This window comes from Brassica napus, chromosome C5 (assembly GCF_020379485.1).
Source record: "Brassica napus cultivar Da-Ae chromosome C5, Da-Ae, whole genome shotgun sequence".
Classification (NCBI taxonomy): Eukaryota; Viridiplantae; Streptophyta; class Magnoliopsida; order Brassicales; family Brassicaceae; genus Brassica; species Brassica napus.
The window spans coordinates 35931226-35945537 of NC_063448.1; the positions used below are offsets into that span (position 1 = coordinate 35931226).

Below are 14312 nucleotides of genomic sequence, written 5' to 3' on the forward strand. Positions count from 1 at the left end.
TTGTGATAAAAAAAATAATAAAGAGAAAAAAGGGAAAATATATTCGATATTTCAATTTCTCGAAGTGGGTATCCAATTTTGTTGGGTTGGTATTGGGTTCGGGTTTGGATGGTACCAGGTAGAATTGTAATTATCTAAGTTTCTCTTGGTTTCGTTATCTTTTACCAAATTTTTCTATTTAAATAAAAATTTAACAAATCATTAAAAAAAGGAGGAGTATTGGAGAATATTTTTTTTTTTGAAGAGCACTGGAGCAATTTCTCGATCCTTATCGTGTTTGCTGGAGAAAAAACGGATCTGAGCCCAATTCTTGCTCTCGGAACTTTCTTACCCTTCTTATCTTTCTATGATCGTTAATTTCAACGACGGATTTGCTCAGGACAGATACGTAATTTAATAGTGGTTGCCTTCGTTTACTCTGCGAATCGAAGGCAAAAGGCATCGTGAGATTTTTTGATAAACGGACGTGATTCAGTATCTATCTAGATGCATAGAGGGCAATCTCTTGATTCACTAATTTAGGGTCGCATAGCGAGGTTACTCTGTTTCTCTTAGAAAGCTTCTCTTCTCTATTGTGGGGTTGAATTTAGGGTTTAGTTTAGTCTTTTGTGTGAGATGGATTGGCCTCGGCATAATGATCAGTTAGCTGTGAAAATGATTGGGAAGAAGATAAAGAAGGAGACTCCTTTACACCTACCCAATGGTTACACAAGCAAGAACCGCTTAAGAAGAAGCATTGTTCCACCGCTAACATCTTCCCCGAAGATTAGACCAGCTGCTCTGATAAACCGGCCCCATGATGTTCCTCCTCCTCCTGCCATGACTCAACCAACTCATAACTTAGCTAGACCACCAATGATGGGTCATGCAGACCAGTTTTGGTCCAATATTGCAGCTGAGTCTCCTGTCTCGTTTTCTCTTCAAAGCTCATCAGGAGATTCAAGATCCAGTGGAAACCAAATGCAGCAATCTCATCAGTATCAATCCCACTCGCCACTGATATATAACAAGAGTCTTCCTTCAGCTAGGTTCAGTGGTGGCGGGATATTGCCTACTCCTGTCTCTGTGTGCATTCCCTCTCCTCAAAGCTCGTTTGGAGATTCAGGACCCAATAGAAACCAAATGAAACCATCTCATGACTATCAAAAACCACCACGGTTCAATGGTTCTGCATCAAGTGTACCCATTTTGCCCTCTCCTTGGTTCGACGGTCCCGGGATATTACCCACTCCACCAACAAGTTTCACATCCTCATCAATGGCTCAAGCTGGAATTCTCGGTCCGGGCAAGTTTCCTCGGCCTCCTCATGCATCTACTGGTCTTGTTTTCTCGCCATTGCCATTTGGAGAGAATACTAGTTAAGATGTTCTGTCTTTTTTCACTCTACTCGTTAGGTTAGTGTGTGTACTATGAACGATCCCATTTTTTGTATTAGATAGTTGTTGTCAATTTGCGTAAGAGAGAGATGAAGGAAAAATAAATTAACATTTTTTTTTAATTTATTTGTCTCAATAAGATTGATATTTTGAAAGGCTTTCCTAAATCATTCGTTTTGTATGTTGAGAACGAAAATTTAAATTGGATAATCAAATATCCTCAGAATCATTTTCATATTTTCTTTCACTATTAGTGTTTGATGATTCCCATAAAAAGATATTTGAAGATCACAATCGTATTGTATTTTAAGAGGATTACTCCATGTTATTCATTATTAATTGTTCAGAAACGATTCAGGATTCAGTTGCTTAACCCTTAACGTTTGTGATTAGAAGGAGAGAAAAAAATTTCAGGGAAATGTCTGAGGTTACTAGTAAAGAGTCTGGTATGCACTTAGTTTCTTAACCCTTTTATTCTCAAGATACTCTATTTTTCTTGCTATATCATACTTCATGTGTTGCCATGGTGTGTATTAGTTATTTTATTATAATTATTCCTAGGTGCAAACCCCTCTGAATTATATGGGACGCATACATGGAAAATTGAGAAATTTTCAAAAATAAGTATGCCAGAGATCCGTAGCAATGTTTTTGAAGTTGGTGGCCACCAATGGTAAATGACATTTTCATCTTCTCCTCTGGATATATAATAAGCTTGAAAACTCTTTTGATGTTTTCTTCTTTATCGCAGGTCTATTTTAGTTTATCCAAAACGCTGTGAAGTACCAACCCATCTCTCTTTGTTTCTCTGTGTTGCGAACTGTGATAAACTTCTTCCAGGTTAATAGTATTATTGTCCCTTTAGTTTTCTTCATTCTCCCTCGATCAACAAAACTTTAATTGATTCATTTAAGTTTAACATTTTTGTGACAGGTTGGAATCATTTTGCTCAGTTTACTATTTCTATGGTGAATAAAGATCCAAAGAAATCAAAGCATTCAGGTTACCTTTTGCATCTTTTATTTTTCCTAAATTGTCACATTACACTTAGATAAACTGAATACATTTCCTTGCAGATACATTACACAAGTTTGGGAAGAAAGAGCATGATTGGGGATGGAAAAAGTGTATGGAGTTACCTAAGTTACATGACGGTTTCATTGATGAGTACGGCTCTCTTACAATAATGGCTCAAGTCCAGGTCATTAGGTAAATCTGTGTTTATTATATCATGGCACCATAAACATGCAGCCAAGTTATCTTACAATTGATTCTTGCAGAGACAGGGTGGACCGACCTTTTCCCTGCCTTGATGTTCACTATAGGAGAGAACTTGTTAGGGTTTATTTAAAAGAAGTGGAGCCCATTTTCTTGAGTTTTATGAAAGAGAAAAGAAGCAAGTTGATGGAGGACAAGACCAGATGGGAAAGGTATAAAAGTTTCCATGTTTGTTAATTAATAGCAGATTTGTATATATCATACTATATAACAAGGAACGGATCTGGTGCAGCTTATGTGCCTTTTGGTTAGGGATGGATCAAAAATCAAGGCGAGAGATGTCTCGAGAGAAAATGGATGTGATACTAAAACTAGTTGTGAAACATTTCTACATCAAGAAGGAAGTTACATCCTCTTTGGTGATGGATTTCTTGTTTCATGGGTTAAACTCTCTTGTATGGAGTAGTACCACCCAGGAGAAAATACTACATACAATTACAAGACAAATGGGGAAACTCCTTAAGGATGATTTGGATTCTTCAATATTGAATGCTCTTGAAGAAGAACCAAAGAAAGAGAGAGAAACTGATGTCAAAAACTTGTCAGATCCAATTGTTAGTGTGGACAAAGACATGTTTGTTTTAGTTGATGATGCAATGTTACTCAGGGAGAAAGCTGTTCTTGAGCCATTGCCTGATGAGAGTGGTCCACAAATCCGTACGGAGGTTAGTTTCACATTGTTTATACGGCTCCATATTTGATTAGATTTTTTTCTTATTATTATTTTTCATGTGAATTTCAGGTTGGTAAAGATGGAGAGCGTGAGGATGAGAAGCGATTAACTGAGTTTGCTAGACGCACGTTGGAGGTATTTATTCTTGATCATATCTTATGCAACAAAGTTGAAGGTGCATATAAAGAAGCTATTGCATTGAAAATGCAAGAAGAGCTTATTCGTGAAGAAGAAGAAGAAAATCTTAACAAGAGAAGAGTGAAGTCAACTAAATAGTGAAGAAATAAAGAAGTTATTGCATTGTTGGAAACGCAAAGTCAATTAAATTTCTTTTAGTGTTTAATTACTATGACTTGTTTAACAGTTTTATGGTTCTGAGTTTCAGACATTTTCTCAACAAGCACTTTTATTTTTGGTATTGGATAAGTTACGTTTCAATATGCTGGTTTTGGTTCATTTGAATTTTATTATATAGTTCTTATATATTTGAGAAAAAGACAAAAATAGCAATAAATCAAGTTTTTGTTCCCAAACTAGCATTCAAGGTCAAAAGTCACAAAAATAGCACTTAATGTTTTATCAAAAATCACAAACTTAGGGTTTAGAGTTAAAGGGTGGGGTTTAGGATTTAGGGTTTAGGGTTTAGAGTTTAGGGTTTAGAGTTTAGGGTTTAGGGTTTAGGGTTTAGGGTTTAGAGTTGAGAAATGAGGTTTTGGGGATAAGATTTCAAATTTTGAAAAATAAAAAAATTAAAATTTTCAAAGGATAAACTTAGAAAGGTGCTATTTTGGTCATTTTAGTTTTGGAATGCTATTTTTGTGATATAAACTTAGAAATGTGCTATTTTGGAGATTTGCCCTATATATTTGCTGAGAAACTATAATTATTAGACTTTTTCCTATTGCTGTCACAATTAGATTTTTTTTTAGTCCGGGACCTAAAGGACGTTTTTAGATCTTCTTACATTTCATGTTCTTTGATGCTATCACCATCTGTTTATTTTCTCCATCTTCAGATATTCCGGAACATGGTATCCATGAAAACAAGAAAGAAGCTTGTGTTTATAAGCTTTGTTTGGATGGTGATGATTAACATCATCATTACCATCTTCAAATGTAAAGTTGTTTAAATTAAATCAACTCTTTTTGTCTCCCCTAAGTAATTTTGAACACAATCACCAATGCCACATTAACACTAATAAACTTAAACTGGCTTACAATAGTAGGCTAACCAAGACCTTGGTTTGAAGAACACAAACTCAATCCAACATCTTGGTTTGATGAAAACTGAAGCACAGTTCCGTGGAAAATACGTCTAAAATTAGAAGCAAGAGACTGAAGAGACAGAGAGAGGGTAAGAGAAGCTGTTAGCATACTGAAAGGAGAGTGTCTGTCCAGGAGAAAGAGGTTGACCATCATTGACCAGACAATCATCGTAGGAGAGTCGCCTGAAAACTCTAGGGTTAACCAGTCTGACCGAGCTGAACCAGCCACAACTGACGTGGATCTCCGTAACGCTGCAATCAGAGGCACATGCGTTTATGATCTCAACTGTAAATGCTGGTACTCCGTTTGGAAGTGGAACCGTTGAGCCTTGAAAGACAACAAGATCATCTTTTGAGCATTCTTCTCCTATCCTTTTGGTCCCGTCGCCAATATCTGAAAATATCTCCGAAGATGTGTCTTCAGGGTTATCAAAAAATCAATAAATAAAAAGACACAGAGACTGGTCTTATATGTATAAACCCAACAATGTACATGCTTAGTTAACAGATATGTTGTGAAAACGTGTCTTTAGAGTTTGTACAAACATATATAAACACTGAGACTGGTCTTATATGTGAAGCCAATACCTATGATGAATCATTATTATCGTAAGGAAACGTGATGAAATAGTCTGAATATTTCTCTCAAGGGTTTCATAAAACATAAAAAAACAGAGACTGATCTTAAAGTTTATGTGTGTCTATGAGCTACCCGGAGATAGCAGAAGCTTTCTGGAGACGCCGGTGCGGTTTTTGTATTTGGAAATGAAGTCTCTTACATCGCTTGTATCAGTGAAATCTTCCAAGGCATTGCACTTCATAACAACTGCAACAGTGACAAAATTCAAACATGAAACTGGTGTATAAGTGACAAGGAGAAGACAAAAGAGAGAGGGATATAAAACTGAACTTACATGAAGCAAGAAGAGACAGCAATAAGCCAAGACCTACGAAGAGGACAAGCTGCTGTTGGAATTGGTAGAAGTGTTTCATTTTCTTGCAATGGCCAAAAGATGTGGATGCTTCTTCTCTGTTTTATAGATTGTATGGATACACATGCATGGTGGGGAGAGAGAAAGAAACTTAAGAAAGGAAACTATGTGATTGCATGCATGTCTGCTGGTTCCAGAAGGTATTGACCAATCCCTTGTTTCGTCTCAAAATTTATCTGCCTCGAGATTCAGACAAACACAAGTATTACCAATCTTTTGTTAAAAAAAAGTTTGAATAAAGGGGCTGACAGAAGGTGGTTGAGTCATTAACTACAAAAAACCATAATAAAACCACCTATCAACAAAACTTTTGAATAAATGTTCTCTTATGAGAAGTAGTAAAAATCTTGGCAACTTGGAAAAGGCAGTGAATTATATATAACACTTTGATAGAGCTAAGTTATCTCCTCAACGTCCAATCTAAAGAGGAGGAATTATTGTAGAGCAAGAAAGGAGTATGTTAACAAGAAATGTTTTAGAGTGATGTTTGGCACAAAGTCATTATTCCACATGGTATGGGTACATTTACAGAACATAGAAACGCTCAAACTCAGAAATACAAGATAGGATCTCTTTGATTGCCTGGACTTTGGTTGGTTCACGTGGTTTCTATAATCATTAATCTGCAGTTGAAGCCAACCTTGTTCCATTGAAGCCAACCTTGTTCCATTGATACATGAAGTGGGAGTAAAGACTCAACTAGAACATGTTCATATCTCTTGGTTATCACAAGTACAAAAACAATAGTTAAGAACAAAATGGGAGAGGTCAAATCTTTCATGCTTTCTATAAGTAAAAGCATCACGTTCCTTCAACAAGCCTGAAATCATTGGTAGTCCTATGGAGGCAACACTCTTTTAGAAGAGGAGAGTACAAAATAAATCCCAAGCATCAATCCATTTTACAAGCCTTCATGTTCAAGGACTAATAAGGTGGATGATGCTTGGGATTTATCTTGTTAATACCTGACAAAAGAGTGAACGAACAAGAAACGCAGAGCTACAATACATCATTAGAGAAAAACAACCTATCAACAGTTAACATAGATCCATTCATGAGATTATTATAAGTCACTTCGTTTCGGAAAGCAACAGTTGATTACCAAACGTAGTGACTTATAATACTCTCATAAACAGTTGAGTCATTAACTATTTTAGTTATATAGTTCTCCATAGAGACCGGATCCAAATACCCTGAGATCCGTTTCCACCTGCAGATATTAGATCAAAACATCATACTTCTGCATCGAGGTGAACTCAATATGATATATCAAGATTTATCAAGAACAGTTGATCTACCTTCTCCGATGAAGAAATTACTTTCTTCGCAATCGCAATGGATAGAGTCGCAATGGATAGAGTCTTGGTTGAGACCAATCTAGAGCTCTGTTTCGTAAGTGACGATGTAAACGGCGTACGGCCTGCCCTAAAATAGAGTTCGTTAAGAGTGGAGGAGGAGCGTTATTTATATCATAGGCCAAGGCGAGGAAACCGGTAAAGCGACGGGTAAGTCAACCCGGTTTACATAACTCAATGGAAAATAAACCGGTTTGTCCTTGATACGGAAACTTTCTAAAAAGAGTGTTAAGATTTATTACATTTTCAATTTTCCACATAATTATAAACAAACTACTAGAATCGGAAATGTTCCTAGTATGACATGAACGGAAATTTCAGAGAAACAATCAACTTTGCATATGAGAAGCTGATATCTTTTATATACTAAAGCACAAGTCACATGACTAATAAAATTATGACACATGGATTGTGCTTTAAAATTAATTGGAAAAACAAAACTAAATGCATCACTAATATAATTTTCTTCTGATTTAACTGTATCATCGGTTTTGTTCCTCATTCTCACCCACGATTCTACCTTTTTCACTTCGTTTTGAAACCACGATGTTCATCTCTCTCATATAAAACTGTTTATAACATAAACTAATCCTTTCTTTAAAAAAATTCTTCTAACATCTTGACTTTCTCAAGGTAACAAAACAACTAATCCTTTCATTTCTCCTAAATTCAATTTTGATCTTGATAAGTTTCTTCATATCTTATTTTTCTACACCAATTGGAAGCTTTTACCATTCATCTCATGGATTAATACTTAGAAGTTTATTGTCCACAAGTTTTTCAGATCCTGTATATTTGATCGATAGTCTTTGAACCTCTTTCAAAGCATCAATTACGCTTGAGTTGGAAATCACATCGGGAAGAGTTGGATATTGGTACGATGATTTTGGAGAGATTCTTTGATGATTTTGTTGCAGAGTTTCCATAATCTACAGAAAAAAAAAACTACAGGTATATATGGTGGCCGGTGGGGCATAATGAGTCCATATAGCATAAATATATTGTTCAGTTTTGAATTTTTTATTTTTTTTACTTTGCTGCAGACATGTATAAGAAACCAAATCTTATTGAAGAATCAAATAAATTTCAGGCTGAGATTTGTTCGAGTGAAGTCGGAGAAGGTACGTTGAAGATGAATGGAGTAGTTAGGTAAGATGCAAACCGTTTAACCTTTCAGAATTCCATGTGAAAAAATAATCGTTTGAGAGCCTCATGTGTCAACTCAAAACTAATAAGTTAATTTCTAATCATTTTTGCAATTAATTTTGAATTTTTTTTCAAGTTTTTAGTGGATAGTTTAACAGCTATCTAAAACATAAAAGAAATAATATTTTAAATAAAACCAATTATCTTTATAAAACCGTTAAATAATAATAAGAAACTATTTAAAAAAATCAAAAATCAAAAATCAATTGTAAATTTAATAGTAAAAAATCCTACAAACTATCAAGATAAGTAACATGGCTTAACTTTGTTTAAAGGCATGGCTTTTAAAACAAATATGTTTACATCTATTTTGGTTATTCATAGAAATATTTTGTAATAAAAAACCTATGTTAATTATATTTTGATTATTCATGGAAATTTGTTAGATAAATTATATTATTCATTAGTTTTCAAAAACATGCATCCCTTTCAAAATAATATCAGAATTAATGTTTAACCTTTTCAAACGTTTTGTTTTACTGCAGTCAGCCTCTGTTCATAGAATATTTGACGAAATTAACAATTTATATGTTTTAAATTATTACAACTCGGCATAAACTGATCCGTGCTGCGCACGGGAGATTATACTAGTCAAATAATATTTCAGAAAATGTTTTATGACATGGCAGAATTAGGTCTGGGACGGATCGGGTATCCGGACAATTTTGAGGTATCCGGATCCGGATCTTTATCCGGCGAATCCATAATTTTACTATCCTTATCCGGATCCGGGGTTCTCGGATATCCGGGTGTCAGATATCCTTCTAAAAATTATAATAACCGGCGGATATCCGGATCCGGATTTGGATCCTTAAAATAAATAAAAAATAATATTAATATATATAAAATATTAACAATAATTTAAAAATAAAAATATATATAATGTTTTTTAATTATTTCTATGTATAATATTACAAACTTTACATAAAATTTATATATACTATTACAAAAATGAAAATATATTAAATAAAATTAATTTTTATATATAGATATTACTATTTTTGTAAAACTTACAGATCCGGATATCCGGACTAAAAAATTAAGATATCCGGATCCAGCTTTGACAGATCAAACATTTTACTATCCGGATCCGGATTCGGCCCCTCCGGATATCCGGTTTTTCGGATCGGATCCGGATCGAATCTCAGTTCGAATCCGGATCTCAGATAAAAGTCCCAGGCCTAGGTAGAAATAATATTTCAGAAAATGTTTTATGACAGGGTAGAATGGCTCCAGCGACTTTTCTTGAAAAGATGGACTTTTCACCGTTTTGAATTAATGGACAGCCTAAGGGTAACATTACTCCAAACTGAGGATTAAGGTAAATAGACCCTTTGTCACCCTACTTATTTATTCTATGTACCGAAGCCTCATTGCTAACATTCGGAAAACAAAAGGATAAACGACTTACATGACTAAAAATTTCGCAGGCAATCAGCGGTTTTTCATCTACTCTTTGCAGATGACATCTTATTCTTTTGTAAGGCAGCGGTGGAGGAGTGTGGGTTTATTTTAAAGATACTTAAGCATTATGAGACCGCGTCTGGACAACATAGATACTTCACAAAATCATCAATACAATTTGGTCATAAAGTCACAGATGTTGTGTGTGTGTGGGGGGAATTCAACATCAACTTGGCATCATCACGATGGGAGGCATAGGAAACTATTTGGGTATCTCAAAAAGTTTAGATGGCTCAAAAACTAAAATATTTAGATATTTAAATATGAAGGGCTAATAATAAAGTAAATGGGTGGACAGTCCGGTTTCTAACAAAAGGAGATAATGAAGTACTTATAAATTCAGCGGCATCAGCAATGCCCACACATGTATTGCCGTGTTTTAGACTCTGGTAACAAAGAAAATAATAAGTGCAATTGCCAATTTTTGGTGGAGTAGTAGCGGAAATAAGAAAGATATACATTGTTACTCATGGGACATTGTTTGTAAACACAAGGTGGATTGTGGTTTAAACTTCCGAGATCTCCAAGACTTCAACACAGCTTTATTGGCTAAATTATTTTGGCGACTGAAAGATAAGCCATATTGCCTGTTTTCAAAGGTCTTTAAGGGACGATATTTTCGGAAAATGGATCCTCTTGATTATCACAAATCTTCAACGCCATCATCTGGATGGAGAAATATCTATTCAGATAGATATCTGGTTAATAAAAGGCTAATAAAAAAAGTGGAGATGGGTCAATCCATTTCAGTATGGAAGGACCTTTGGATCCCGATTTCTCGCCCGAGATCAGCAATACAAAAAACTCAAACTCAATTCTTAAATCCTTCTTTAAAGGTGGAACATTTCATCGAACCGGTTGATCTCTCATGGAATCTGGACTTGCTTCATGCATATGTTTATCCACAAGATGTTAAAATCATCAAAGTTATAACGATAAGTTGATGTCATCAACCAGATTCGTATGTCTGGCACTTTACACCATTAGGAAATTATTCGGTAAAGTCAGGATATTGAACATGACCCGGACAAGGGGAAAAGACTAGAATTATTCAGACCGCCGGATACCAAACCATTGTTGGTACATGTATGAAAACTATGCTGTTCACTAAAACTGAGGCATTTTGTATGGAGAATTATATCGAGCATTTTAACAGTCACAAAAAACTTACGGCCGTGGGATTGACTGCAATACACAGTGTAGTATATGCGGAGCGAAGGACGAATCCGTTAACCATGTGATATTTGAATGCCATATGGCTCTACAAACATGGGCCCTATCTACGATTTATTCCCATCCAGGACTATTCCTAACAACTTCGATATTTATCAATATCGATTACTTTTTTTGGAGGCTTCTGCAAGATTATGATTTTAGTTACTTTCCCTGAATTATGTTGTATATATGGAAAAACAGGAATGATAAGATTTATAAAAATAAGAATAGAACCCGCAAGAGCTACTATGCATAGCAGAACTGGAAGGAGCTTTGTGGGTTGAGGCCCAACTCCTGGATAAAAAAACAACGAGATCGGGTTGTTCCGATTCCTCATTTGCAACCTTTGGATTATATCAAAGTCTGCTATGTTGATAGCGCCTGGTGGGAAGAAGATTCATTTACAGGTCACGGCTGGTTCTGCAAAACCAGGGACGACAAGATGACGGGAGCTATGAATCTCCGGTGAAGCTTATCACCTTTACATGCAGAATGCGAAGCTCTGATTTAGGTTATGGAGTGCATGAAGACCCTTCAGTTTTCCAAGGTAGTTTTTGCGACAGATTGTTCTCAATTGGTGTAGATGGTGTCTGTTGGACCCAATTTCGGTCATTACATTAATGGGCCGCGATCAAAGATATGGGCCGTAAGGAACTGAAGCCCATAGAAATAAATCAAGCTCGAAAGCGATGACTTCGAGGTCCCGGAGGTCGCAGAACAAGAGACGAAGATCGCGGAGCAGTTACAAAGGTCACTGATACCACTCAAATTACCTTAAAGAGTGATTTATACTCTGTCAAATAGGAGGTCGAGTTGTAGTACTTAGGGATCGAATTCACAGGGAGCTAGTGAACCTAGGGATTCTAATATGATTTGTTAAGCAAAGATGTTTTAAGAGTTTTAAAAGTAAATTGCAGTTTTATATTGAACAAGTGTTTGTTCAATAGCAGGTTTTTGGGGTTTTGGTGCTTAAAAAGGAAATAGCTAGACTTAGGGTTTTTATTCAGGAAAATTGGAATTATAATCCTATAGTTGCCTAATGAGTTGCATGCATGATAATGTAAGCTCAACTATTTGATCAACAAGTCTTTCGGCTCTTGCGGGCATTGACTTGTTGACTATTAACTAGATCTATGATCTCAACTCTCGTTATATTGATCTATAGAAAGTGTCGATCGATATTCCAATGGGCGTATCGATCGATACACCTTTTGCACCGTCGATCGATTATTCAAGTGTGATATCGATCGACGCGCTCTAGTCAAGCTTTATGCGCAGGTTGAATGAATGCTTACTAAGCTCACTAGATCAGCTCTCGCTTTGCTCATAGCGAGAAATATAGCTCTATTAGAATGTTTTCAGGATGAGAATTAAGCAATGGCTTTTATCAATCAATCCAAGGGCAGACTCTAGGTAGCTAATCTAGAAACAGACATTAATGAAAAATCCTAAAGATGATTATCACAACTCAGCAATCTATAGTTGGGGCTAATCCCTCCTAACCTATTTAAACCTTAAAATCTAACAAGAGAACTACTCAGACATGGCTAAGCAGTTCATAACAGCAGTTAAGTATAAAAACTTCATAGAATAATAAAATAGATATCAATGGAGTTCCAATCACAAATTATAACTTTGGATCTTCTCTCCTATCTATCAATAAAACAATGAAACACAAAGAAAGCACACTCTGCCTTTTACATGGCGGCAAAGCTTATATAATTAGGGTAAAAACTCGTCAGGGGTAATCTTGTAAAATAGTAAAATCTTGGGCTTCAAGTCGGCTGTGACCAAACGGGCTTCCTGCACGCTTCGCTGTCGATCGACACCATGTCTTGTGTATCGATCGATTCTAGCTCTCCAATATCGACCGATAGTCGATCTCGATGGTCATCTCGGGTGCTTGCTCCAAATATCTCCAAAATGCTCCAAAATCATCACTTATCTCCAAAACATTCATGATCTAATAAATATAATAAATAGACTCTGTAATAATATAATTATTAGTAAAAACACCTATAAACTATAGATGAAAATGGGTCAAATCTATAGTCTATCTGTTACGAGGTCGACTTACTATAAAGGAAGGAGAACGGACATGAGGAAAGACACGTTGAAAACCCTAGAGAGAGCTACACACTTACGTCGACCTTGTTTTTCTCCCGATCTTAGACTCTTTCTTTACGGATCTCGTTTGTATCACTCGATATAGTTCAACTCATTGTATTCGATCTTATTCATCAATAAAGTCCATTTTTACCTACTGGAAACTGTTTAACATCATTGTGTTCTAAAGATATCGTTGCCTACATCATTCGTCTTCCCTAGATCAAACCCCGATCACTATCAAATACTTAGTGTAGATTTTAGGTTCTACATTTTGGCGCCGACTGTGGGGAAGATAAACGAAAAACATCTTTGCCAAGAAACCGATCTAAGTTTCCTAAGCGCGACTATGGACCCTACCCCAGTTCGATCCAACTGCACCGAATCAATCGATCTCGATCTCTTCAGATCGATGAAGCCGATCACATCAAGAAAAGTCGATGTTCTCAACGAGCAATCATGCGCTTCGCGAGAAGCGACTGACGATTCCACCATCATCGCCTGCGAAGATACGAGCACAAAACTATAAAGCTCGATATGCCCCACGACGATGCCTTGGTGATCGCTTTGGGAATCGAAGGTATCATCTTCTCGAAAATCCTTGTCGACACTGGAAGCGCTGTCGACATCATCTCGCAAAAAACGCTACGGACCCTCAAGCAACCGATCCAAATGATCAGACAAGAAATGACTCCCCTCGCTAGCTACGAAGGAAAGTCGATCCAGTCACTCGGGATCACATTATTAACCACCAGAACTCATGATCTGGAGTTGAAAACAAAATTCACCGTAGTCGATCATCGTATGCCTTTCGACGCCATCGTAGGGCGCCCCTGGTTGCACCAGATGAGGGCGGTCCCCTCGGTTTATCACCAATGCGTGAAGTTTTTATCTCCAACCGGCGAGAAAACAATACTCGGAAGCCAAAAACAAGCCCGAGCCTGTTACATGTCTGAATTCCGAAAAATGCTGCAGAAGGAGGAGAATATCCCACTCGCACGCGACCTCTCAGTAAAAGACCACGCCAAAGATCTATCAAGCGTCGTCGCTCTAGACAAGAGCTCCCCTGAAAAAGGCGTCAACATCGGGAACGATCTCCCTCCTGAAGTCAGGAACGACCTCGTATCCTTCCTCAAGCAAAATATTAAGACATTCGCATGGTCCGCGGCAGACATGCCCGGAAACGACATCAGTATCACCTCACACGACCTAAACGTCGACCCTACGTTTAAACCTGTCAAACATAAACGAAGAAAGCTAGGTCCCGAACGAGCCAAGGCAGTAAACGACGAAGTGGACAAGATCCTGAAGATCGGTTCTATTCGCGAAGTCCAATACCCCGACTGGCTCGCAAACCCAGTCGTAGTAAAAAAGAAAAATTGA

General features: G+C 36.7%; 4 protein-coding genes across 5 annotated transcripts; 3 read left to right on the top strand and 1 right to left on the bottom strand.

Moving 5' to 3' along the window:
* Positions 1-615: 615 nt before the first annotated feature.
* Positions 616-1362, top strand: LOC106442091 (protein HAIKU1). The gene has a single exon (XM_013883820.2). It carries the CDS (start codon positions 616-618, stop codon positions 1360-1362), a length of 747 nt encoding a protein of 248 aa, XP_013739274.2.
* Positions 1363-1842: 480 nt separating this feature from the next.
* LOC106443888 (TNF receptor-associated factor homolog 1a) lies at positions 1843-3939 on the top strand. Its single transcript, XM_022704617.2, has 6 exons — positions 1843-2049; positions 2128-2378; positions 2453-2585; positions 2657-2806; positions 2887-3319; positions 3397-3939. Exons 2-6 carry the CDS (start codon positions 2342-2344, stop codon positions 3601-3603), a joined length of 960 nt encoding a protein of 319 aa, XP_022560338.1. The 5' UTR covers positions 1843-2049; positions 2128-2341; the 3' UTR covers positions 3604-3939.
* Positions 3940-4427: 488 nt separating this feature from the next.
* LOC125575618 (TPD1 protein homolog 1-like) lies at positions 4428-7025 on the bottom strand. Of its 2 annotated transcripts, none has more exons than XM_048758515.1 (4): positions 6882-7025; positions 5506-6793; positions 5304-5417; positions 4428-5009 (listed from the first exon to the last, which is right to left on the bottom strand). In XM_048758515.1, exons 2-4 carry the CDS (start codon positions 5582-5584, stop codon positions 4648-4650), a joined length of 555 nt encoding a protein of 184 aa, XP_048614472.1. In that variant the 5' UTR covers positions 5585-6793; positions 6882-7025; the 3' UTR covers positions 4428-4647. The 2 variants fall into 2 exon arrangements, with proteins under 2 accessions (XP_048614472.1, XP_048614473.1); XM_048758516.1 differs by having other exon boundaries at positions 4428-4985; positions 6882-7023.
* Positions 7026-13466: 6441 nt separating this feature from the next.
* On the top strand, positions 13467-14312 carry LOC125587226. Its single transcript, XM_048757434.1, has one exon. It carries the CDS (start codon positions 13467-13469, stop codon positions 14310-14312), a length of 846 nt encoding a protein of 281 aa, XP_048613391.1.